General features: G+C 46.4%; 1 protein-coding gene across 2 annotated transcripts in view; it reads right to left on the bottom strand.

Annotated features, from left to right (window-relative positions):
* Window positions 1-18432, bottom strand: part of SNX29 (sorting nexin 29) — a 412861-nt gene extending 394429 nt beyond the window's left edge. For both annotated transcript variants that reach the window (XM_075285780.1, XM_075285781.1), the window contains exon 1: window positions 18326-18432. In XM_075285780.1, the coding sequence (XP_075141881.1) occupies window positions 18326-18419 (94 nt within the window). In that variant the 5' untranslated portion in view covers window positions 18420-18432. The remainder of the gene's footprint in view (window positions 1-18325) is intronic.
* Window positions 18433-25735: the final 7303 nt, after the last annotated feature.

Here is a 25735-nt window from a genome sequence, read left to right as displayed (position 1 = left end):
GGAGGGAGCCTCTAACCAGCCCAGTTTGGACCAATTCATGGTGGAGGGAGCCTCTAAAAAACCCAGTTTGGACCAATTCATGGTGGAGGGAGCCTCTAACCAGCCCAGTTTGGGCAAATTCATGGTGGAGGGAGCCTCTAAAAAACCCAGTTTGGACCAATTCATGGTGGAGGGAGCCTCTAAACAGCCCAGTTTGGGCAAATTCATGGTGGAGGGAGCCTCTAAACAGCCCAGTTTGGGCAAATTCATGGTGGAGGGAGTCTCTAACCAGCCCAGTTTGGACCAATTCATGGTGGAGGGAGCCTCTAAACAGCCCAGTTTGGGCAAATTCATGGTGGAGGGAGCCTCTAAACAGCCCAGTTTGGACCAATTCATGGTGGAGGGAGCCTCTAAAAAACCCAGTTTGGCCCAATTCATGGTGGAGGGAGCCTCTAACCAGTAGAGTTGTGGGAAAGCAGGGTGGAGGGAGCCTCTAACCAGCAGAGTTGGTGGAAATCAGGGTGGAGGGAGCCTCTAACCAGCAGAGTTGTGGGAAAGCAGGGTGGAGGGAGCCTCTAACCAGCAGAGTTGGTGGAAATCAGGGTGGAGGGAGCCTCTAACCAGCAGAGTTGTGGGAAAGCAGGGTGGAGGGAGCCTCTAACCAGCAGAGTTGTGGGAAAGCAGGGTGGAGGGAGCCTCTAACCAGCAGAGTTGATGGAAATCAGGGTGGAGGGAGCCTCTAACCAGCAGAGTTGGGGGAAATCAGGGTGGAGGGAGCCTAGTATTAGCAGAATTGTGCAACGCTTATGGTGGATGAGTATGAGGATGCGGAGGAATTGGAGAGGTTGAGTACAGACATGGAGTTTCATGTTGGGGTGCTTTACACAGGTGGGAACAAAAATGAAGGCTCTATCCAGTGGTGGTTCATTTTTATCAAAGTGAGCCGGTCGGCACTCTCAGCTGACAGACGGGTGCGCTTGTCAGTGATGATGCCACCGGCTGCACTGAACACCCTCTCAGATAGGACGCTGGCGGCAGGACAGGACAGCACCTCCAAGGCATATAGGGCAAGTTCAAGCCACAGGTCCAACTTCGACACCCAATACGTGTAGGGCGCAGAGGGGTCGGAGAGGACAGGGCTGTGGTCGGAAAGGTATTCCCGCAACATGCGCCTATACTTCTCACGCCTGGTGACACTAGGACCCTCCGTGGCGGCACTTTGGCGAGGGGGTGCCATCAAGGTGTCCCAGACCTTAGACAGTGTGCCCCTCGTTTGTGTGGACCGGTGAGAACTTGGTTGCCTACTGGAGGAACTGCCCTCCCTGCCGCCAACGTCACATGCTGGAAACATCTCCATCATATTCTGCACCAATTGCTTGTGGCAAGCATTGATGCGATTGGCCCTCCCCTCTACCGGAATAAAAGACGAGATGTTGTTTTTATACCGGGGGTCAAGGATAACAAAGATCCAGTACTGGTTGTCCTCCATGATTTTGACAATACGCTTGTCGGTTGTAAGGCACCCCAACATGAACTCAGCCATGTCTGCCACAGTGTTAGTTGGCATGACTCCTCTGGCCCCACCGGAAAGTTCAATCTCCATTTCCTCCTCATCCTCCATGTCTACCCATCCGCGCTGCAACAATGGGACGATTCGAAGTTGCCCGGAAGCCTCCTGTATCACCATCACATCATCGGACAACTCTTCTTCCTCCTCCTCCTCCTCCATTAAACGCGATGAAGCGGACAGATGTGTGGACCTACTCTCCAGCTGTGATGGATCGGATGCTATCCCTGACTCCTCTGTGTGATCTGAGTTATCCCTGATGTCAATCAGGGATTCTCTCAGAACACACAAGAGCGGGATTGTAAGGCTCACCATCGCATCCTCAGAGCTCACCCTCCTTGTGGACTCCTCAAAGACCCGTAGGATGTCACAAAGGTCTCTCATCCATGGCCACTCATGGATGTGAAACTGAGGCAGCTGACTTTGTGGCACCCTAGGGTTTTGTAGCTGGTATTCCATCAAAGGTCTCTGCTGCTCAACCACTCTATTCAACATCTGAAACGTTGAGTTCCAGCGTGTGGGGACGTCGCACAAAAGCCGGTGTTGTGGCACATGCAGGCGTTGCTGGAGAGATTTTAAGCTAGCAGCGGCTACTGTCGACTTGCGAAAGTGGGCGCACATGCGCCGCACTTTCACCAGTAGCTCTGGAACATTGGGGTAGCTCTTTAGGAAACGTTGCACCACTAGGTTGAAGACGTGGGCCAGGCATGGAACATGTTGGAGTCCGGCAAGCTCCAGAGCTGCTACCAGGTTCCGGCCGTTATCACAAACGACCATGCCTGGGCCCAGGTGCAGCGGCTCAAACCATATTGCCGTCTCATCGAGGAGGGCATCCCTCACCTCGGAGGCAGTGTGCTGTCTGTCCCCCAAGCTGATCAGCTTCAGCACAGCCTGCTGACGTCTACCAACGCCAGTGCTGCAACGTTTCCAACTCGTAGCTGGGGTCAATCTAACAGCGGAGGAGGAGGCGGTGGCGGAGGAGGAGGAGGAGGGGGGTGTTCTTCTCGTGTCCCTGCTAGGAATGTTAGGCGGGGAGACGAGGTACACCGGGCCAGTTTGGGAAGCAGTCCCAGCCTCAACTACATTCACCCAGTGTGCCGTCAGTGAAATTTAGCGTCCCTGTCCGCATGCACTTGTCCACGCGTCGGTGGTCAAGTGGACCTTTGTGCAAAGCGCGGCACTAAGGGCCCGCCTGATGTTGAGTGACACGTGCTGGTGCAAGGCGGGGACGGCACACTGGGAGATGTAGTGACGGCTAGGGATGGCATAGCGAGGTGCCGCAGTTGCCATCAGGTCCAGGAAGGCGGGAGTTTCAACAAGCCGGAACGCCAACATCTCCTGTGCCAGCAGTTTAGCGATGTTGGCGTTCAAGGCTTGCGCGTGTGGGTGGTTAGCAGTGTATTTCTGCCGCCGCTCCAATGTCTGAGAGATGGTGGGTTGTTGTAAAGAAGCGCCTGATGGTGTCTTTGATGGTGCAGGAGAAGGAGATAAGACAGGAACAGGGGAGGATGAGGAAGAAGTCAACAAAGTGGCGGAGGCAGATGAAGTGGTGTCCTGGCTCGTCCTCTGGAGTGCATCGCCAGCACAGTCAGCAGTGGCAGTGGCAGAGGCAGTGGCAGTGGCGTGAACGGCAGGCGGCCTTTGTCCTGCCGTTGCTGCCTGCCACTGATTCCAGTGCTTGGATTCCAAATGACGGCGCATTGAAGTGGTGGACAGGTTGCTCTTCTCAGAGCCCCTAATCAATTTCGAGAGGCAAATTGTGCAGACAACACTATATCTGTCCTCGGCGCATTCCTTGAAAAAACTCCACACCTTCGAGAAACGTGCCCTCGAGGTGGGAGTTTTTCGGGGCTGGGTACGAACTGGAACATCTTGGGAGATTCCGGGTGTGGCCTGGCTTCGCCTAAGCTGCTGACCTCTGCCTCTAGCTACCCTTTTTGGTGCTGCACCTGCCTCAACATCCACACTACTTTCCCCGCTTGACATCCCCCCTGTCCAGGTCGGGTCAGTGTCCTCATCATCCACCACTTCCTCTTCCAACTCCTGTCTCATCTCCTCCTCCCGCACAATGCGCCGGTCAACTGGATGCCCTGACGGCAACTGCGTCACATCATCGTCGATGAGGGTGGGTTGCTGGTCATCCACCACCAAATCGAACGGAGATGGAGGAGACTCTAGTGTTTGAGCATCTGGACACAGATGCTCCTCTGTTAGGTTCGTGGAATCGTGACGTGGAGAGGCAGGTTGAGGGACAATGAAAGGAGCGGAGAACAGCTCTGGGGAGCAGGGACAGTTGGGGTTATTGTTCTGTGAAGCTTGGGAATTTTGGGAGGAAGGAAGACAAGACTGTTGGGTAATAGGAGGAGAGGAGGCAGAGTCTGACTGGCTGCTGAACAATGTGCTGTAAGCGTTCTCTGACAGCCATTGCAAGACCTGTTCCTGGTTCTCGGGCCTACTAAGGTTTGTACCCTGCAGTTTAGTTAATGTGGCAAGCAACCCTGGCACTGTGGAGTGGCGCAATGCTTGCTGCCCCACAGGAGTAGGCACGGGACGCCCTGTGGCTTCACTGCTACCTTGCTCCCCAGAACCATTCCCCCGACCTCGCCCACGGCCTCGTCCACGTCCCTTTCCGGGAGCCTTGCGCATTTTGAATTCCCAGTTAGAAATTGGCACTATATACCAGTAGCAAAAATTGTGGGTGCACGTAACCCCAATATATTCTTTGAATTCCCAGTCAGACAATGGCACTATATACCAGTAGCAAGAAATGAGGGTATTTGTAACCCCAATATATTCTTTGAATTCCCAGTCAGACAATGGCACTATATACCAGTAGCAAGAAATGAGGGTATTTGTAACCCCAATATATTCTTTGAATTCCCAGTCAGACAATGGCACTATATACCAGTAGCAAGAAATGAGGGTATTTGTAACCACAATATATTCTTTGAATTCCCAGTCAGACAATGGCACTATATACCAGTAGCAAGAAATGAGGGTATTTGTAACCCCAATATATTCTTTGAATTCCCAGTCAGACAATGGCACTATATACCAGTAGCAAGAAATGAGGGTATTTATAACCCCAATATATTCTTTGAATTCCCAGTCAGACAATGGCACTATATACCAGTAGCAAGAAATGAGGGTATTTATAACCCCAATATATTCTTTGAATTCCCAGTCAGACAATAGCACTATATGGCAGTAGCAAAAATAGTGGGTGTATATAGCCCCAATTCTATTGCTAGGGGACTTGCAGGGTATTTCTGGGGTGAAGGTGGGGGGGGGGCACACCGTTGGAACGGGGATTTGGGGTGTATATATGGGGTATACGGGAATACACTGTCAGTGTATTCCATTCAGGATCCTGGGAAAGCTGGGTTGCGGCGATTGAGCCTGTCAGTGCCACGTTACACTGACAAGCTTCTCCCTGGAATTTAGCTCTTATAAGAGCTGTTGGTTGTCTTCTCCTTCCTATCCTAGCCTGTCCCTGCCTACCCAGAATCTAAGCCCTAGCTAACTGGACGGAAACCTCCGTCCCCGGTGAATTGCAAGCTCAGAATGACGCGAAGCTGGGCGTCGCTGTTCTTTTAAATTAGAGGTCACGTTTTCGGCAGCCAATGGGTTTTGCCTACTTTTTTTCCAACGTCACTGGTGTCGTAGTTCCTGTCCCACCTACCCTGCGCTGTTATTGGAGCAAAAAAGGCGCCAGGGAAGGTGGGAGGGGAATCGAGTAATGGCGCACTTTACCACGCGGTGTTCGATTCGATTCGAACATGCCGAACAGCCTAATATCCGATCGAACATGAGTTCGATAGAACACTGTTCGCTCATCTCTAATAAGGATGACGAGGCCACAGCTGACGCCCATATAGATCAGCTGTACAGGGCTGCCCATAATATCCACGGCACAGAGTCAGAAGCAGTTGCTTCATATACACTCACCGGCCACTTTATTAGGTACACCTGTCCAACTGCTCGTTAACACTTAATATCTAATCAGCCAATCACATGGCGGCAACTCAGTGCATTTAGGCATGTAGACATGGTCAAGACAATCTCCTGCAGTTCAAACCGAGCATCAGTATGGGGAAGAAAGGTGATTTGAGTGCCTTTGAACGTGGCATGGTTATTGGTGCCAGAAGGGCTGGTCTGAGTATTTCAGAAACTGCTGATCTACTGGGATTTTCACGCACAACCATCTCTAGGGTTTACAGAGAATGGTCCGAAAAAGAAAAAACATCCAGTGAGCGGCAGTTCTGTGGGCGGAAATGCGTTGTTGATGCCAGAGGTCAGAGGAGAATGGCCAGACTGGTTCGAGCTGATAGAAAGGCAACAGTGACTCAAATAGCCACCCGTTACAACCAAGGTAGCCAGAAGAGCATCTCTGAACGCACAGTACGTCGAAATTTGAGGCAGATGGGCTACAGCAGCAGAAGACCACACCGGGTGCCACTCCTTTCAGCTAAGAACAGGAAACTGAGGCTACAATTTGCACAAGCTCATCGAAATTGGACAATTGAAGATTGGAAAAACGTTGCCTGGTCTGATGAGTCTCGATTTCTGCTGCGACATTCGGATGGTAGGGTCAGAATTTGGCGTCAACAACATGAAAGCATGGATCCATCCTGCCTTGTATCAACGGTTCAGGCTGGTGGTGGTGGTGTCATGGTGTGGGGAATATTTTCTTGGCACTCTTTGGGCCCCTTGGTACCAATTGAGCATCGTTGCAACGCCAAAGCCTACCTGAGTATTGTTGCTGACCATGTCCATCCCTTTATGACCACAATGTACCCAACATCTGATGGCTACTTTCAGCAGGATAATGCGCCATGTCATAAAGCTGGAATCATCTCAGACTGGTTTCTTGAACATGACAATGAGTTCACTGTACTCCAATGGCCTCCACAGTCACCAGATCTCAATCCAATAGAGCATCTTTGGGATGTGGTGGAACGGGAGATTCGCATCATGGATGTGCAGCCGACAAATCTGCGGCAACTGTGTGATGCCATCATGTCAATACGGACCAAAATCTGAGGAATGCTTCCAGCACCTTGTTGAATCTATGCCACGAAGAATTGAGGCAGTTCTGAAGGCAAAAGGGGGTCCAACCCGTTACTAGCATGGTGTACCTAATAAAGTGGCCGGTGAGTGTATATTGCCCTGTATAGCACTGCAACTCATAGTGGCCAGCACAGTTTATATTGACTTCTTTAGGATAGGTCATCAATAACCGAGACCACCCCCTTGGACCCCGACTAATCAGCTGTTTGAAGAGAATATCAAGCACAGCGCCATATATAGCACAAAGGCTGCGCTTGGTATTACAGCTTAGCCTCATTCACTTGAATGGGACAGAGCTGCAAACTGACCATGTGATGAATGAAAGGACATCAGTGGCCTGTGCAGTCAGAGTGGCGCTCACTAGAGGCTGCTGTGTGCAGCTAATAACAGACACCCACTGATCACATATAGATGACCTATAGTAAGGGCAGGTCATGGCTGTGGAGTTGGTGGGCCAAACCCCTGACTCTGACTCTATTTTTCTCACAGACAGACTCTGACACATGAACCAAATTTCTTCACAAAAGGCTGCCAACCAGTCAGTCAGAAGCAATAGATTATCTAATTTATTACTAAGAAGTAACTGAATTCCTATGAAAGTAAATATACAACACCCTTTATATCTAATTATACACTATAATTAATTGTGTAGTGGATGTGGTGTATCTGGACACGGGTAATGTAATGGACGTGGTGTATCTGGACACGGGTAATGTAGTGGACGTGGTGTATCTGGACACGGGTAATGCAGTGGACGTGGTGTATCTGGATATGGGTAATGCAGTGGACGTGGTGTATCTGGACATGGGTAACGGCTTTTGATACTGTTCCACATAAACGGTTGGTATGCAAAATGAGAATGTTGGGACTGGGGGAAAACATATGCATTTGGGTTAGCAACTGGCTCACTGATAGGAAACAGAGGGTACTTGTTAATGGTAAATATTCAGACTGGGTCACAGTCACCAGCACTATGTACAAAGTAAAATGTCATATTTCGGCCAATATTTTGTCAAATATATGATAAACGGTTACAAAGATAAATCCAAGGACAGACTATTAAAACAAACAATTTTGCATTTGCTGGAGCGGTGTCTGCTGAAAGCACAGAAGCAGATAAGACGCTGAGTCTGCAGCTTGTTATCATAACACATGAGTACGGATCTCAGCACGACACAATGACTGGGCAGAGAAAGCGACTACAGGGCAATAAATCAGGAATCCCTCCCAGCACTACAAATGCTACTGTCTACACTACAGAAGCAATTCTATAGGACTCGACATTTCTCCTGACATGTCCGCTTTACTAAATACTTTTGTTCTCCAAAATATAAGTCTGGAGCATTGTTTCTGAGAACTCTGCAAAGTTCTGTTCCTCTATAATTCCTCCCCAAAATTTATGAATACAATACTGTGCGTTACTGGTTGGGATGTGTTCGTACAGTCTAAGGCCTAGCTCACATCTGCACATAGGTTTCTGTTCGGGGGAGGTCGCTTGGGAACCCCCTGAATGGAAACCTAATCTGCATAAAAAAGCGGTTACCTTTGGAAACCCACGGAACCAATAGACTATAATGGGGTCCATGTGGTTTCGGTACAAAAAATGTGGAAAGAAAAGTGCTGCTTGTAGGACTTTTCTCTCCGCATTTTTCATGCGGAGAGGGGAACGGCATTGTCAGAACGCAGATGTGACCCAGGTCTGACACTATTCATTCATCCACTCATTGTCAATAGGGACAAGTCAATTTGACAGGGGGGGTAGCAACACCCACTTGTAAATCTATTCATAAATTTCCAGTAGGAAAAATTAGAACAGAAGCGAGGTGCTCTTGGATTTTGTTACTTCGTGGGGTTTTACCATGAATAAGTTACAGCGCAGTGGAGTTAACAAGTATAACTACTCACTCCAACATGTTTCCTCAGCCCAAATCTAACTCCTTCATAGATAGCCACGGTCAGACAAAAGCAATAAAGATCCTCTAATTCAATAAAAAAAAAAATAAGGACTGAATTTCTATTAAAGTAAATAAGTTACAAACTATACATCTAATCCATTATACAATATCAAAAATTATAGAATATAATTTAAAAAATCATTTTATTTTTAAATTGAAGTTGGTAACTTTTTAACTCAAAGTCCACCACCCTGAGAACAACACTTATCCCCTATCCCTAGCCCCTATGGGACTCCCAGCCATCAGTTATCCCTAATCATGTGGATAGGGGGATGGGTGGTTTGTGGGGGTGAAAAACACTTCAATAAAACACAGCAGTGAACTGAAAGTACCTGGAAGGAAAGTATTGCGTAATGTAACCAAATATTTAATTGTGGGAAGGGCCGATTATGCGATTTGTATAAACCATCCATTAGTTTTCCAGTCAGATACTTTCCATCAATGTCCGGTCACTTTTTATAATAGGATAAATGCTGTGAAACTAGCAGGCCATTGAAAAGCAAAAGTGAGCAAGCTACAAACAATAAAAGCCGTCTATCATGTAATTGTGGCGTCATGAAAAGCTGTCAGTCTTCCAAGATCTACAAACGTCTGCGCTTGTTGTCAGTGAATGGCAGCAAAATTAGTTTTTATTCACACGATGAAAACCAGTCTGTATCTAGTGCGGCTATTGTGGAATACAAGACAGAATAAAGCTGTATACTGTAATGTATTTAACCCACGAAGGATTGTCTGGACTGATACACTGTAACTAGCCCGTCAGCTGCGTGAGCTTGGTTATCCAGAGGACAGCTTACACTCTTAATGGCAACAGTTGGAATGAAAAGATTATTATTTTTAATTTTTTTTAAAATATAGATAACTGTGATTTAAAACAATATTAACAAAATTCTTGAGATATATAGCATAAAAATGTTATTTAGACCTTAGATTATTTCCTCCTGACACATTCTCTTTAATACGGTAGCAATGTAGGTAATGCAGTTACTGGGCGCTTCATTGCAAAATGTTCCCCTTTGTCTCAGTGTTATATCATGTGATGCACGCAGACTATCTGAATACTGCAACGTCTGCTGTGTAGACCACAAGTCTCTCTCTTTAGCATCCCATAGAGTTGCATAGTAAGAGAGATCCAGTCCACACCAGATGCTGTAGGATTTGGCTGTTCTCAGTGTGTGCCACAGTAACCAGTGACAAAGAGTATTGTTCTGCAAAGAAGAGCCCTGTAAGTGCATAACTTGCATTATCTATCTACATCCGGAGTATTCCTTTAGACAACAGAGACTTCTTTAACCATTAGGGGAGTCTTACGGCTGGTTATCTGTGCTCAATATTGTAGATTAAAGATTATCTGCCATAAAGAAATAGTGTTTATAATATCTGTACTGTGTGATGCCAGGGGAAAGTCGTTGTAGTGCCCTAAGAAGCGAATAAACAGCAACCGTACCTTTTTTTAGTAGGGACTTTCCTATAGGGAAGGGAATTTTAGGCGCCTTGTGGCTTCTTTCCAGCATGTTGTGTTGTATTTTACAAGCTTAGGAGAGGACACACAGAGTACAGAGCATTCAGTATAATGAAGAACAGTATATGGAACCCGTGTTGTCAAACAGGTTCGCAAAGAGCAATTCTGTAACCATCTGTAATTGGAAGCTTGTTCATTTGTGGGATCACTCCCTGCAATCTAACAGGTAGAAGGTGACAGTGAACCCTCTAACTTACCAGGATCCTGTCACCTGCACAGGATGCCAAATAGTAATGTCTATCAATGTACATAATATAATAATATATAATTCACAGCAATAAATAAAGTAGTTAGAAAAAAAAAATCATGTAAGGTGAAAGAAGGGGAGACAAAAGAGTTCAGAGTACAAGGACATTAAATGTAACTTTATCAAGATAATGTTCCACTACTGTTAAAGTGTAACTGGTAAGACTAGAGCAAACTACATAAAAGTGCAACAATATAAAGGACACAAATATAGCAGCTACATATCGGAGGAAGCCTAGCAAGTCATCTACCAAATGAGTTCTAGGAAAAGAAACAAGCGATCCAAGGATATCAATGGGGCACTCTCAAAAGCCCTGCTATGAGGGAAAGGGAAGGCTTCTGCCAAGGACGTATCTCATACTTCAGGTCAGGGTGGCACTTTAAGGGCTAGTTCACATGGGGACACGGAGGCGGATTTTGACAGCGGAATCCACGTCATAATCCGCCTCCATACAATGCAAGTCTATTTAGAGGGCTAGCTTTTTTTTTCCGCTAGCGTTTTTTTAACGCTAGGCGAAAAAAAAAAGAAGTGAGCTGTCCTTTCTTCAGGTGGATTCCACAGCTCGCTGAGCAACCTCCAGTGTCGGCTCGTTCATTTGAGCCGGCTCTGGAGGGGAAAGCCGTGACGGTCGTGGCAGGCGGGTTTTGACCCGAGAGTGACGCGGCTCCCCGCATCAGTCTCGGTGTCAAAATCCACCCCACCGCCCCCCGTGTGAACGAGCCCTAAGATGTATGAGATATGTCCATTCTACTTACAGTTCTATTTCAGCTGTGGATCCACTGTACCGAGGCTTTGCCTTAAAGGGGCAATATCATTAGATTTTCCGGTTTTTAGATAAACATATGCCTGAATAGCCTTTAACCCCTTAGTGACCTTTGATGTATTATTACGTCATCGGTCGCATGGGGATCTATGGAGAGAGCTCAGGAGCTGAGCTCGCTCCATACAGGGCAGATGCCGGCTGTATAATACAGCCAAGACCTGCCGCTAACAGCAGTGGTCGGTGCCCGCATCGATCGCTGCTGTTAACCCTTTACAAACTGCAGTCAAATGCGACCGCAGCATGTAAATTGTACAGGCGGTACGGGCGCCGCCATTTTCCGCCGATCGCCGCCCTCCTGAACGTCACCGGAGGGCGGCGATCAGTTCTTATGACAGCCGGAAGCCTATTGAAGGCTTCCAAGCTTGTCATAGCATTGGTTCTACTGCACGATGACAGAGGCATCGTCTAAAAGAACTGCTGTGATTTTGCTATTCACTGCAATACTGTAGTATTGCAGTGAATAGTATGAGCGCTCAGACCCCCTAGCTTTCAAGGTACCTAAAGGGTCTGATCATAAATGTAAAAAAAAGAAAAAAAAAAAAGTTTTTAAAAGTATTAAAATAAAAAATAAAAAAAATGAAAGTTCAAATCACCCTCTTTCCCCAGATCAGATCTAAAAGTAAATAAAGAACATTAAAGGGATTCTACCATTAAAAAACTTTTTTTTCTAGGTAACACGTCGGAATGGCCTTTAGAAAGGCTATTCATCTCCTACCTTTGGAAGTGCTCTCCGCCGTGCCGTTCGTTCAAAATACCGGTTTGTACCGGTATGCTAATTAGTTCTCTCGCAGCGATGGGGGCGTCCCCCAGCACAGGAGATGCGATGGGGGCGTCCCCATTGCTGCTCGAAAACCAACTCCAGCGCCGCCTCTGTCTTCTTCTGCATCCTCCCCTTCCTTCTTCGGCTTGACGTCGGACGCCTGCGCAGTACGCTCTGTTCAGCGAACTTGTGGTGTCGGCACTATGGCCACGGGCATGCGCAGTACGATCGGCGAAGTTCGCTGAACAGAGTGTACTGCGAAGGCGTCCGATGTCCAGTCGAAGAAGGAAGGGGAGGATGCAGAAGAAGACAGAGGCGGCGCTGGAGTCGGTTTTCGAGCAGCAATGGGGACGCCCCCATCACATCTCCTGCGCTGGGGGACGCCCCCATCGCTGCAAGAGAACTAATTAGCATACCAGTACAAACCGGTATTTTGAACAAACGGCGCAGCGGAGATCACTTCCAAAGGTAGGAGACGAATAGCCTTTCTAAAGGCTATTCCGACGTGTTACCTAGAAAAAAAAGTTTTTTAATGGTAGAATCCCTTTAAACATAAACATATTAGGTATCCCTGCGCTCCAAAATGTCCAAACTATTAAAATATTAAAACATTTATACCATACTATGAACGGCGTAGCGGCAAAAACAATAAAAATAGCCAAATAGCGTTTTTCTCAACACTTTGTCTCCTATAAAAAGTTTAATAAAAAGTGTTTAAACCATCAGATCTTTCCCCAAACGGTATCAATAAAAAAAATCATCTTGTCCCGCATAAAAAGACACCGCAACCAGCTCCATACATGTAAATATAAAAAAAGTTACAGGTGTCAGAACATGACGACAAACTTTTTTTTCTATTTTGTATAGTTTTTAATTTTTTAAAAAGTATCAAAACATTAAAAATACTACCGTATATACTCAAGTATAAGCCGACCCAAATATAAGCCGAGGCCCCTAATTTTACCACAAAAAAACGGGAAAAACTTATTGGACTCGCGTATAAGCCTGGGGAGGGGGAGAAATGCAGCAGCTAGTGGAAAATTTAAAAAAATTAAAATGGTCGGAGTTTTTGGGTGCAGTAGTTGCTAGTGCTGGGGATGGGGAGGAGGTGTTTTGGTTGTCTGTCTGTCCCTTTCCTGAGCTTGAGGACTGGGGGGGCTTTTTCAGCACAAAAGCTGTGATGAAAAATTCAGCTTATACTCGAGTATATACGGTATATAAATTTGGTATCACCGTGTTCGTACTCACACGTAGAACACAGGTTAACATGTCATTTGTACCAAACAGAGACTACTGTAAAAATTAAATGCATATGAAAATGGCGCAAATGCATTTTTTTTCCAATTGCACCTCATTCTGAATTTATTTCCAGCTTCCCAATACATTGCACAGCATATTGAATGGTGCCATTACAAAGTACAATTTGTCCCGCAAACAATAAGCCATCATGTGACTGAACTGAAAAATGAAAAAGTTATGGCTCTTGAAATGTGGAAAAACAAAAATGCGAAACCAAAAAAATGGCCTGGTCCTTAAAGAGGACCTTTCACCATTTTGCACACAGGCAGTTCTATATACTGCCGGAAAGCTGACAGTGCGCTGAGTTCAGCGCACTGTCGACTTTCCCGATGTGGGACCGGTGTGAAGAGCTTACGGTCCGGTACCGTAGCTCTTCTATGGTCAGAAGGGCGTTTCTGACAGTTAGCCAGAGACGTCCTTCTTCACAGCACAGCCAATCGCGCTGTGCTGTGAGAGCTGGGAGGAACGCCCCCTCCCTCTGCTCGCAGTACTCGTCCATAGACGAGCATTATCAGGGAGGGAGGGGGCGTTCCTCACTGCTCCACAGTACAGCGCGATTGGCTGTGCTGTGAAGAAGGACGTCTCTGGCTAACTGTCAGAAACGCTCTTCTGACCATAGAGCACTACGGTACCGGACCGTAAGCTCTTCACACCGGGCACAGATCGGGAAAGCCGACAGTGCGCTGAACTCAGCGCACTGTCAGCTTTCTGGCAGTATATAGAACTGCCTGTGGGCAAAATGGTGAAAGGTCCTCTTTAAGGGGTTAAAAAGGCTGTTCAGGTGCTACTAATCGTTTTTGAAACCCCCTCCCCCCCCCCCCCCCCGTTTTTCAGAATTACTGTTAAAATGTATATGCAAATCAATCAATCCTGAGTTCCATGCACACCCCCTCCTACCCGCTACTGCACATGTGCAAGATTTCAAATGAAACCGCTGGGCTGGAGGAAGTGAATCGCAAGGAGGAGGAAGTCAAAAGAGAGGAAGGCGTGAACAAGCTATGACGCAGGGGGTTGTGCACGGAACGCCCACTGTGTATGGTAGGACTGATTTGCATATACATTTTAACAGTAATTCAGAAAAACAGGGGGACTTTTTAAAGGCTATTCAGGCATATGTTTATCTAAAAACCGGAAAATCTAATGATAGAGCCCCTTTAACATTACAGCTCTGCTCCTACTAAAGTAAATACTGGCCAAGATGCGGTACACAGGCATGGCTGCTATACAGTGACACTGGACACAGCTAGAACAGCTGAACAGTGCAAGGTCTGGGGGTCAGAACCCATGTGATAAAATACCAATAGCCTATCCTAAAGATAGGTCTTCAGTATGTTCGGGGGTATACTCATTTAAAGCTGACCTGTCAGCTAGCTATGATACAATTGGAGATAAAGCCAGTTTAATAAGCAGTCGACAGTGGGAGCTCTATAGGTCTTAAACCAAATCCCAGCTTTATTATGACACCAGAAATGAAGTTCTAGGTGGTATGCCGCTAGGTATAGAACCATTTGTGAGGGAACAAAGAGGAGCCGACAGGCTGCAGTGACAGGAAAACAGAGACACAGACCCTTCAGACTTCAGCAACCCCCGGGGACAGGTAACATTTTTTTTTTTCATGTTATCAACCCAAATCCTTCATGAAAGGGAGAGGGGGGCATTTTGGTTAGAGAATTAAGTGCATTTTTGCCTAATCCCACTTACTGAAATAGTAATCCAGACATTTACCAGGGTCAGGATTGTGGTGTCAAAAAAAAAAAAAAAAATTGCATCAAAAACATCAACAAAGCTTCCATTTTACTCTGGCCCATCATGTCCGTATCTGATCCCTGAATAAAAAAAAATAACATGCTATATGCTTCTCATGCTGCTCAAGTATAATGGATCAAGTGAAAAAATGGTAGGGGTCTGAGTAGCAAGAGCAGTGCTCAAGAGAGCTAAAGGCCCGCCCCCAGTGCACCAACTGCCTCATTTGCATAGGAGTTCAAAGTTGTTTTTCTCCAAAATTATAAGCGACATACATAACAAAAGGTATTATTTTATTACTATAATATATAACAGAGGAGGCAATGTATTAAGCTCAGGGGAGGTGGTAGACTATTTTTAAACAATTGGGACTCCTGGGCTGGGCTGAGTTGTATATATTAAAGGTGCTGTCCAAGAACCCATGTGTTTGTGGATAAGTCAACAATATCTATCAGTGGAGGTCCTACACCCAGACCTCGCACTAAACAACTGATCCAGCTGTGGAGAGCCGTATACAGTGTATATGGCTAGAAACAGCTCTGCTTCTTTCGAAATGAATGGGAAGAAGAGTTTCAGTTCCTGGCACCACCACTATAAAACTGTATATGGTAGCAATAGCACCAGGCAGCTGCAGCTCCATGGATAGGTCAACAGTATCCAAAGCACATGAGGTCTTGGACAACCTCTTTAACCCATTTCCGACATCCAACATATTAAGACAGCAGATGTTGTGTATTTAAATAGTAGATAGTGCCATAGCTGCCAGACTTCTGCTGTATTATATCATGCTTCTCTGACATTACCTTCTATTACAGGCTGCTCTAAGCAGTGTGTAATAGAACTGCTAGCCATTTGCAATGCCGCCATTTTTTAAACTAAAAATTTGAATAAAAAGAAATAGACATTCCCTAAATAGTATAATTAAAAAGTACATCTGGCTTCATGCAGGTATGAGAAAATGGTGACTCCAAGAAATATTTTTGCAAAGTTTTAGATTTTTATTTAAGGGTGCATTCACACTACATATACGGCAGCTTATTCTGAAAGTAAAACACATAAGCAGTTCCATTCATTTCTATGGGAGCCGGCATACGAGCGCTCCCCATAGAAATGAATGGGCTGCTTTTTTTCACTACGAGCACTCCCATTGAAGTGAATGGGAAGTGCCCGCGTGTACGGCTAGGTCTGCTCATTCCGAGCCGTACTCGCGGGCACTTCCCATTCACTTCAATGGGAGTGCTCATAGTGAAAAAAGCAGCCCATTCATTTCTATGGGGAGCGCTCGTATGCCGGCTCCCATAGAAATGAATGGAACTGCTTTATACGCCGCTTATTCTGAACGTGTTTTACGTTCAGAATAAGCTGCCGTATACGTAGTGTGAATGCACCCTAAGGGACAAAACAATTCTGTGTAAGCGGCCATTTTTCTTGTGGCTGCGGGCATGTTATAAGACACCACTGAAAGAAGACGCGGTGAAGACCACATTGCAGAAGACGATGGACGCGGCGCTGGAGAGTTCTCTGGCAGCATTGGGGACGCCCCTATTGCTCTTTGAGCGCTAGGGACCGCCACCAATGCTGCAAGAGAACTCATTTACATACCGAGAAAAAATGGGATTGCAGGTGAACGGCAGCGGAGAAGACAGGGAAAGGTAGGAGACGAATAGCCTTTCTTAAAGGGGTTGTCCCATAACAAGGATCCTATCTATACTGCTAGTTTATGTGGATTTAAGACTTTTCCTAAATACATTGCTTTATCAAAACTACTTTGTTTGGCTGCTATCTTAATTTATTCACTTCATTGTTGACACTGTGTTTCTATGGCCACTGGGCTTATCTGCTCATTTCCCAAGTGACTTAGCTGCCTGCTCTCAGGGGGGGAGGGAGGGGCTGAATGCTGCTTATGTCTGACAAGTAATGGAGCTCCTCAGATAGGGGAGGGGGAGCTCTGTGCTGTCTATCTTAAGCTCTTTGACTAATAAGCGCTGAGATAGGGAGTCCATTACCTCTGTATGTTATGCAAGCTGACTCAAATCCAGCTCTGCTACATCATCCTCTACATAAGCTTCATACTGTGGTAATGCATTTACAATCAATCCTTCATTACTAACTGCAAACATAGCAGATAGCAGAGCAAGTGAAACCCCGCCCACGAATGTGCCCAGAAAACCAGGAAGTGAACAGAGCCCAGAGCCCTGCAGGTTGGTGAACAAGGGTTATAGGAATACCCCTTTAAGGCTATTCCAACATGTTAGGGAGAAAAAAAAATGTGTTTCAAAGATAGGATCCCTTTTATTCTAAGAGGAAAAAAAAGCTTTTTATTCCTATATAAATGAGCTAAGAGCACATCGGGCCATGTTCTGAGGCAGTTGAGCATCATAGCAAGGTCTTCCACTTGCTCAGGGGGAGGTGGCAGAAACTCTGACCAAGCCAATGTTGCTGGAAGGGTACTGAGCAAGAAGAAGATGCTCAGCCGCCCCAGAACATGTCCCTGGTGCACTCTGAGCTCACTTGCATGAGAATAAAAAGCAGTTTTTTTTGTTTTTCCACAAAACCATGTTGCTCTGAGCACTAAAAGGTACTGGGGCTGGTTCCATAGCATTTTGGTGCTGACACCTCCATTTAGGCCTCATTCCCATTGCACAATGCCGGAGAGCCTCAGCTCACTTTTGTCATTTTTTTCCCAGTGCCAAAAACAAAAGACAAAAAGTACTTAGTACTAGATACCGGTATTAGTTCATGTACCTGCTTTAGGCTATACACCAAGTAAGCCAAAGCAGTAGTAAGTCACATGACCAGTCACTGCCCGTCACCACCCTGACAGCCAGCTACATGAAGCAAGTACTTTCTGCAGTACAAAAACTACAAAGTACCCCAGGTGAGGTGAATAGACCCACGTCGCTCTGGTACCATACAATGGCTGAAATTCTGGATACAACCGCCTAAACCAACATAGGCAACTGAGCCCTCATACATGGTAGTTCTCAGAAAACACCCAACTTTACCAGGTTCTGAATTGTCCATGTTTGGGAATCAGCATATCTGTACCCTGCTGTGGAACATATAACACATGATACGTCACCTGCTGCAATGGCTCCGGGCACCTGGCCATGCCTGGTGTCAGTAACAATAGCTATTATGTAAGCATTCACTCAATGTAAAGGGGGATTCCGGCATGAAAAGTAAAGCTTCTCTTGTGACAGGTGAACCTCAGCAGCAGCATGGTGAGCATGTCCATGTGAGCAGGCTAGTAGTCCCTGACCGGGTGCACTGTCCTGTCAGGACCACTAGACTGGTGCCACGTACCTGCCATGTACCAGGACCCCCTCCCGTGCACTCCCCTCGCCCCCTGGCACTTACCACTCATTGTTCCCGGCTTGTGACACTCTGAGGTAAATAAACAGCAGTCACAGGGACCGGAAAGTGCAACTCCGCCCCGGATAGTAAATCCCATACACAAGCACAGGAATACAGGACTGGCGGAATGTTCCATCTATATACAGGGGTGTATGTAACTAACCGGCAGGGTATTATTAAGGCAGATATAGCTAAAACTGTACAGTACAATACGACTCAAACCCTTCATTAAATAAACACATTCGATGAGGACAAACGTACAAGAAGCGCACAGTTCTCACAGAGTGACGACATTTTCATAGTTTGTCTCCCCTGTGAAAGTATTATCGTCCATGCAGGACGGACATGTTCTGGGCGTGTCACGTGATGCACACAAGCCATGTGACAGGACTGAGGGAAGCCCCTGGTTGTCCTGGCGACAGTTCAACCAATCATTTTTCTGGACAGGTGTGCTGGTTGTGTGTGGGCGGAGCCAGGACCACCGGCAGGTTTCTCGGTTTTTGTAGTGTCACCAAACCGAAGGCAATGTGAATACGTGTCTACCGAGGGAAGAACGCTGAATCTTGCTTAATAAATAATGTTGTGTGTAGGGTTTGCAAGTAGCTCTCCCTGCACTGTCTTCTTAAAGGGAGTGTTTACTTATTTCTTATTTTTCTTGTCTCTTTATATAAAAATTATTTAGAATTGGTGACAAACATGTCAGCTAATTATTAACAGCACCCTTAGGCTGTGTTCACATCTTGCAGATCAGTGCAGTTTTCAAAATGGCCCCAGATGAAATCTTTATAATGGATGACCATGTGGTTATTATTTACAACGCTGTACTGGCCGACTAACAATGAAAGCGCATTGGCCCGGTTCACATCTGCGTTAGGGCCATTCCGTCTCCCTCTCCACATGAAAAATGGGAAGAGAAAAGCATTGTAAGCAGCACTTTTCTCTCTGCATTTTTCGTGGGGACACCAAACAGAAACCACATGAACCCCATTACAGTCTATGGGGTCCGCAGGTTTCCTAATATGGACTTTGCATAGTATCTCAACGCCTGTACTGTCTATATCAGGGGTGCCCAATCGTCGATCGTGATCTACCGGTTGATCGCAAAGGACGTATGGGTCGATCGCGTGATGCAGCCAGAAGAAGCAGCTCTGGAAGATGACACGCTTCCCGCTCGCAGCACTCATTCGCAGTCAGGGCTGCGGCGGCCCCGGCCTGCAAGTGTCCGGAGATGACTCTCAGCCTGCGCTTTGAACAAGCAGACACCGGGGATCCCTGGGCAGAAAGGGGGCCTAGGGGAGAGGTCACAGCGTGGGCACTCTGTGGCTTCCTATCATGCTGCGTGAGGGCCGATACTAGGCAATCACAGAATGCCGCTGTCTCCTACTCTCACTGGTCCTCGCTTCCTAGTTCACCTGCTATGGAAAGGGGGCGGAGCGTGGCGCCACGTGATCTCTACGCGGCGGCCGCCGGCTTCTTTTGACATTTGGTGGTTACAGGCGGGCTGTGGGCCAGACAGCAGCGAGTAACGGCAAGAAACATGCAAGGCGGGACATAGCCTGTCAGAAAGTCACTACACTCGGCTGCAGGCTGCCATATTGTTCCACCCAACACAGTCGCGTCTTATAAACAGCGCTGCCGCCTGATTGGTTGCCATAGGAAATGGCTCTTCATTGGAGCCCTGATACCTCAGCACATCTATATGGCAAGCTGTCTGTGTATTATTGCATGTGCATACCTCCCAACTTTTGAAGAGCCGAAAGAGGGACAAAATATGCGGCGCGTGCCGCGGCAAACTTAGCTCCGCCCACTTTTATGTTGACTCCGCCCATTCTCATTCATTTTTCATGTGCCCCCACACATTATAATCCTCCTATAGTCACCTGTAAATTATATTTCCCTCCTCCATCTCTCCCTCAGTTTCATATAACCCCTTTATCTGCCCCCAGTTTCATGTCCCCCTGTCTCTGCCCCCAGATTCATGTCCCCCCATCTCTGGCCCCAGATTCATGTACCCCCATCTCTGCCCCCAGATTCATGTCCCCCCCTTCATCTGCCCCAGTGTCATGCCGTTCTCCCCCCTTCATCTGCCCCAGTGCCATGCCGTTCTCCCCCCTTCATCTGCCCCAGTGCCATGACATTCCCCCCCTTCATCTGCCCCAGTGCCATGCCGTTCCCCCCCCTTCATCTGCCCCAGTGTCATGCCATGCCTTTCTCCCCCCTTCAGCTGCCCCAATGTGATGCCATTCTCCCCCTCCATATGCCCCCAGTTTCATAGTTACATTACGTTCCCCTCACTGTTTAACACAAATACTTATTCACCTTCCAACGCTCCCCCGCCACTCTCTCCCTCCACTCACATAGTTGTAGGCCCGATGTGATGTCATCACATTGCGCCTACACACGCCGAAGCGCAGCAGTAAGGCAGGAGCTGAGCTGTGACAGCTCCTGCTTTACTCGCGTATGTGTTCAACTCATCGGCGTCCGGACATACCTTCCGCCGACCGGGACCACGGGACAGGACACCAAATTCGTGAATGTCCCTTGGAAATCGGGATGGTTGGGAGGTTGCATGTGCTGGGACCACTCCCCACATTCATAGGACAGAAAGAAGGACAAAACCTGCACACAGTGCTCCATAGAAAGTATTGTAAGCCACAACTCCAACCCACCTGTGCTTACATTGGCCAGCATACACCATGCATACTGTATATTGTACATGTAAAGAATCTTTGGGGGGGGGGTTTCTAAATAAATTTCTGTTCTGCATTTTTAAAGTGGGCAGTAGATCATTTTATAAGTAGCTCGCATGCTGAAAAAGTGTGAGCACCCCTGGTCTATATGGACACTGCACAGTATCTCTACTACTATACTGTATAACACTGCCAGCATACTGCCTTACTTCCTGCTTATAATGATCCTGGCAGCCTAGGGGCCGCTCACCACTCATCTTTTTCATTTTATTGAAGTCTATAAGAACAACGTATATAAAAGTTCAGCAGGCTCTCCCTTGAGGCAGGTTCAGATTCATTCCTAGATTATTGTGAATATTTCCATTGCATACTTGGGGGGTCACATATTTATTGCAAGAATATATATACAACTAGCCTCTGCCCGCGACTTTGTCTGCAGGTTGTTGGTGTGGATGATCCGGCTATATTCAGCAAATTGCTGCCATTGATGGTTTGCCTGCTTCCGCGTTTTTGGCAGTTCTCAAGCTATCCTAGTGCTGAACTTGTTCCTCGCACCGTGCCTGTGATATTTCTGGCATCTCAGCAGCTTGCTGGGACACAATATAATGAGCATGTTGTTGGTGTTGATGATCCACCTGCTCTGGCGTTTCAACAGCTGTCAAGCTGGCCTGTCGCTGAACGCGTTCCTTGCACTGTGCCCGGGATTGTTCCAGCATCACGGAAGCTCGCTGGGACGCCATATAATGAGTGTATTGTTGGCGTTGATGATCCGCATGCTCCGGCGATTCGGCAACTATCAAGCTGGCCTGCTGCTGAACCCATTCCTCGTGCTGTTCCCTGTGATTGTTGCGGCATCTCAGCAGCTCGCTGGGATGCGATATAATGAGCGTGTTGTTGGTGTTGATGATCCGCATGCTCCGGTGATTCAGCAACTCTCAAGCTGGCCTGCCACTGAACTCGTTCCTCGCGCTGTGCCCGTGATTGTTGCGGCATCTCAGCAGCTCGATGGGATGCCATAAAATGAGCGTGTTGATGATCCGCCTGCTTCGGCAGCTCTCAAGTTGGCCTGGCACTGAAGTTGTTCTTTGCACCGTGCCTGTAATTGTTCCGGCATCTCAGCAGCTCGCTGCGACGCCATATAATGTATGTGTTGTTGGCGTTGATGATCCCCATCAGTTCCACTTGAGAAGAAGTCTGTGACTTCTGGCTTCCTTCATAAACTCTCGCTGTTTGCGACAAATTAGATTATTTTTCCAGGCATGTTTAAAAATGACAAACTGCCAATTTGGATTGAAGGTGTTTGCCCATGTCAAGTTGTCTGCAGTGCCTGGAGCAGATCAGATAATATGCAAATGTGTGTACACAGGCCACAAGAAAATGGCCGCCTGCACAGTAAAGTAAGCGGCCATTTTCTCGTGGCTTTTGGGCATGCGCAGTCGGCTCTGCCCAAGACCCGAAGCCTAGAAGTTACCGGCCACCGCTGGAAGAAGAGAAGGAAGAGGACGCTGCAGACGAAGATGGATACAGACACTTAGGCTGTATGGGGCCCCAAAATTCCTGATGGCGGCCCTGCCGGGAAAGCTAGCACCCTCTTCTGTATGGTGAGCCATAGGGGGAGTCTGCCTAGATCTGCCCTGCAGGCCATGTTGGAGGTGTTGCGATGGACATGGAGCAGGTATTTGCAGAACTCCAGGTGAAAGCTCTCTGTTGGGCTGGAATCCCACGTAGACTGGTTTAGGTAGGTGGCTGGGCCCCAAATCTCGCTGCCATAGAGAAGAATCGGGGAGATGACTGCGTCAAATATCTTCAGCCAGACCCTCACCGGTGGTTTGAGGTGGTACATGTTGTCTTCTGATGGTGTAGAAGGTTCTGCAGGCTTTTGCTTTCAGGGTTTCTATTGCTGCTTTGAAGCTTCCTGATTGGCTGAGCTCCAGCCCCAGGTAGGTGTAGCTGTTGGTTTTCTCCAGTGTGGAGCCGTTCAGTGTGAATTGTGGGGTGGAGGCTTTGTTGTGGCCATTCTTCTGAAATACCATGACTTTGGTCTTCTTCTGATTGATGGGTAGGGCCTATGTGGTGCTGAATTTTTCCAGCACTGACAGGCTTTCCTGGAGGTCTTTCTCAGTGGGGGACAGGAGTAGGAGGTCGTCGGCGTACAGCAGAAACTTCACCTCCCGGCCGTTCAGGGTTGGTAAGGCCTCCAGGGCTGTAGCAAGTTAATTGATGTAGATGTTGAAGAGCGAATGTGCTCTTTCAATGTCCACCACAATGTGCACCACAAATTCTATCCCTCCTTCTGTCTTTTGGCGTAGCATCTCTCCATTCACTGCTATGGAACTTACAAAAAACATCCAGACCACTTAGCCACTCACTTTCTGTTTGTATACACTTCAGGTCAGGGGCTTTTCCTTCTCCACATAGTTGCAGGTTCCATAAGTGGGACCCACATCTGTGAGACTTATATGTCTGAGCTGAAAATACTGATTTAATGTTCTTCTGCGACCAACAGCGTTAGCTACCATGTCACCACCTAGTGGAGAAACTATTTCATTCTCTACACTGTGGACCATCATATTAAAGCATACTTGTCAAGTCTCTGCATCCGCTTCCCACCCTAGCTGATGAGAGTCCTGAATGGTGGATCACCTCTATCAGATCACCTCTATCAGATCAAAATTTCTTAATAAAGTATATGATACTGTGTTTTCTAAGCTAGACAACCCCTTTAATGCTGTAAACCAGTACGGTGGCTTTCAGAATGAGTGTTATCAATTGTATGTTGAGTGTGTCAAAATGACATTTACATAAGTGGAAATTATTTTTATGAGCAATTGAAATACTATTTACATACGTGCATACGTGCACTATAATATTGAGCAATGACAAGGAGACACAACATTCATTTCTAATGATTTACACATGATTTATTAATTGGAATTTAACCTAAACCTAAGCTGTTGATCCAGAAAAAAGCAAAAAAAAAAAAACCTGACAGACATGCTTGGCCAATTTGTTCCACAGAGAAAAAAATTGCTTCTTAACCGTAAGACAAGGTGATCAGTTTGAAAGCCCTGGACCAAAGCTGTAACAAAAATACCTACAATACAATATATATGAAAAGGACAGTTGCAATTGCAAGCGCTGTGCTGTAAGAACACACAGACCCCATAGACTATAACGGGGTCCGGGTGCTTGCCACACGCTGCCCGCACGAATCATGCGGACAGGAGAGTGGATTGTGAACTACTTTCCTGTCTGCACGATCCCTGCGGACATCTGCCGGTAAGCACATGGACCCCATTATAGTCTATGGGGTCCATGCGCTTTTACAGCACAGCGCTTTGCACTTGCGTTTGGTATTCCGTTCAGGGGGGTCCCCATGCAGACTCCCCCAGACGGAATCCAAATGCTAATGTGCATTACAAAAAGGAACACTGAGAAATGGCCACCAGTTCTCTGTAGGCATTTAGAAATCTTTTTGCCTGTAAATAGCTTCTGAAAAGTATTTATACGCCAATAGTTTTTTCTCCATAGATGTGCGGTTTTATTTTGACAGAACAATAAATGTTACTACTACTGTTACAATACAATAAACATTAGAGGTGGCAATCTCAGGAAACCCTTGGCCCAATGTGAGGCCAAGTGGATTTGGACTTTAGCGACATTAATCCCTAAATGAATCCTTTGGTTTTGGTGTGCTTCTGTGTTCTAGAACATTGCTCGGACCTTTAGTAACCCTTTTGTTGCAGTGGAGGTAGTGCGGTTGCTTTTTAACATAGCTGTTTTTACTCATTGTTGTTATCTTTAGTTTATAGTGCTGTTATGACATTTTCAGTGTGCAGTCCCTACTACTTTGGTCCCCTGAGAAACCTTCCACTATGGGTATGTACGACACTGTTTATTTCATTTCTAGCCCATGCTTTTGACACACCAGCTATGGACTGGGTGTGAGCACCTTGAAGTCATTAACCCTTTTTGATACTGGTAGCCACCTTGCTAGTTAATGTGGGTTATACATTTACACGTTAGTAGCTATTTATTTCTATTCTCATAAGGATATGTATATTGTTGTTATAGATTTATTAGGTACTTGATGTACATTTCCACACATACTGGTTTAATATATCATATATTGTGGTATTGTTGGGTTGGTATATTTTGATACTTTTGACATAAGCTGTTTGTATGGTGCGTATGTTTTATACGTTTCTCTTGGGGTCAATTTGTCTTGTCCACTTTTTTGCATCTTGCTGACCTGGGAATGTACTTTGTACAATTGTATTCCTTTTTGATATTTTATGTAAATTTGTGTATTTGTGCTGGTTAATAAAAATATTTTTGTATTTTTGTATTTCATGGTATGTTGAGTGTTTTCTTGCTTGCTTTAATATTTTCTTGTACAGTTATATATTGGCAAGAACACAATTATACGAGGGCTTTAGAATTATTATGAGGGTCTACTTAGTCATAGTGAGCTATAGTTAGCCTTGTTCCCCTCTTCTTCCTATATTTATTTTATTATTACTATACAATAGTCTCAATGCAGTACAATATAGTCTCAATGCCGTACAATATAATGATATTTATATTGCACATTACAAAAAAAATTAACCTTTGATTTTAGGATTGCCTTTCCTGACTTCCCTTTAGCCCTAGTTTAGGATCCACTGTGTTATGGTCAGCAGGGTTTATTAAAAAAAACTTAAATGAAAACCCCACGGAGCCC

Source organism: Leptodactylus fuscus, chromosome 8 (genome assembly GCF_031893055.1).
Source record: "Leptodactylus fuscus isolate aLepFus1 chromosome 8, aLepFus1.hap2, whole genome shotgun sequence".
Lineage (NCBI taxonomy): Eukaryota > Metazoa > Chordata > Amphibia > Anura > Leptodactylidae > Leptodactylus > Leptodactylus fuscus.
The sequence above is the reverse complement of the archived record's forward strand: the minus strand, read 5'-3'. Positions and strand labels throughout refer to the sequence as shown.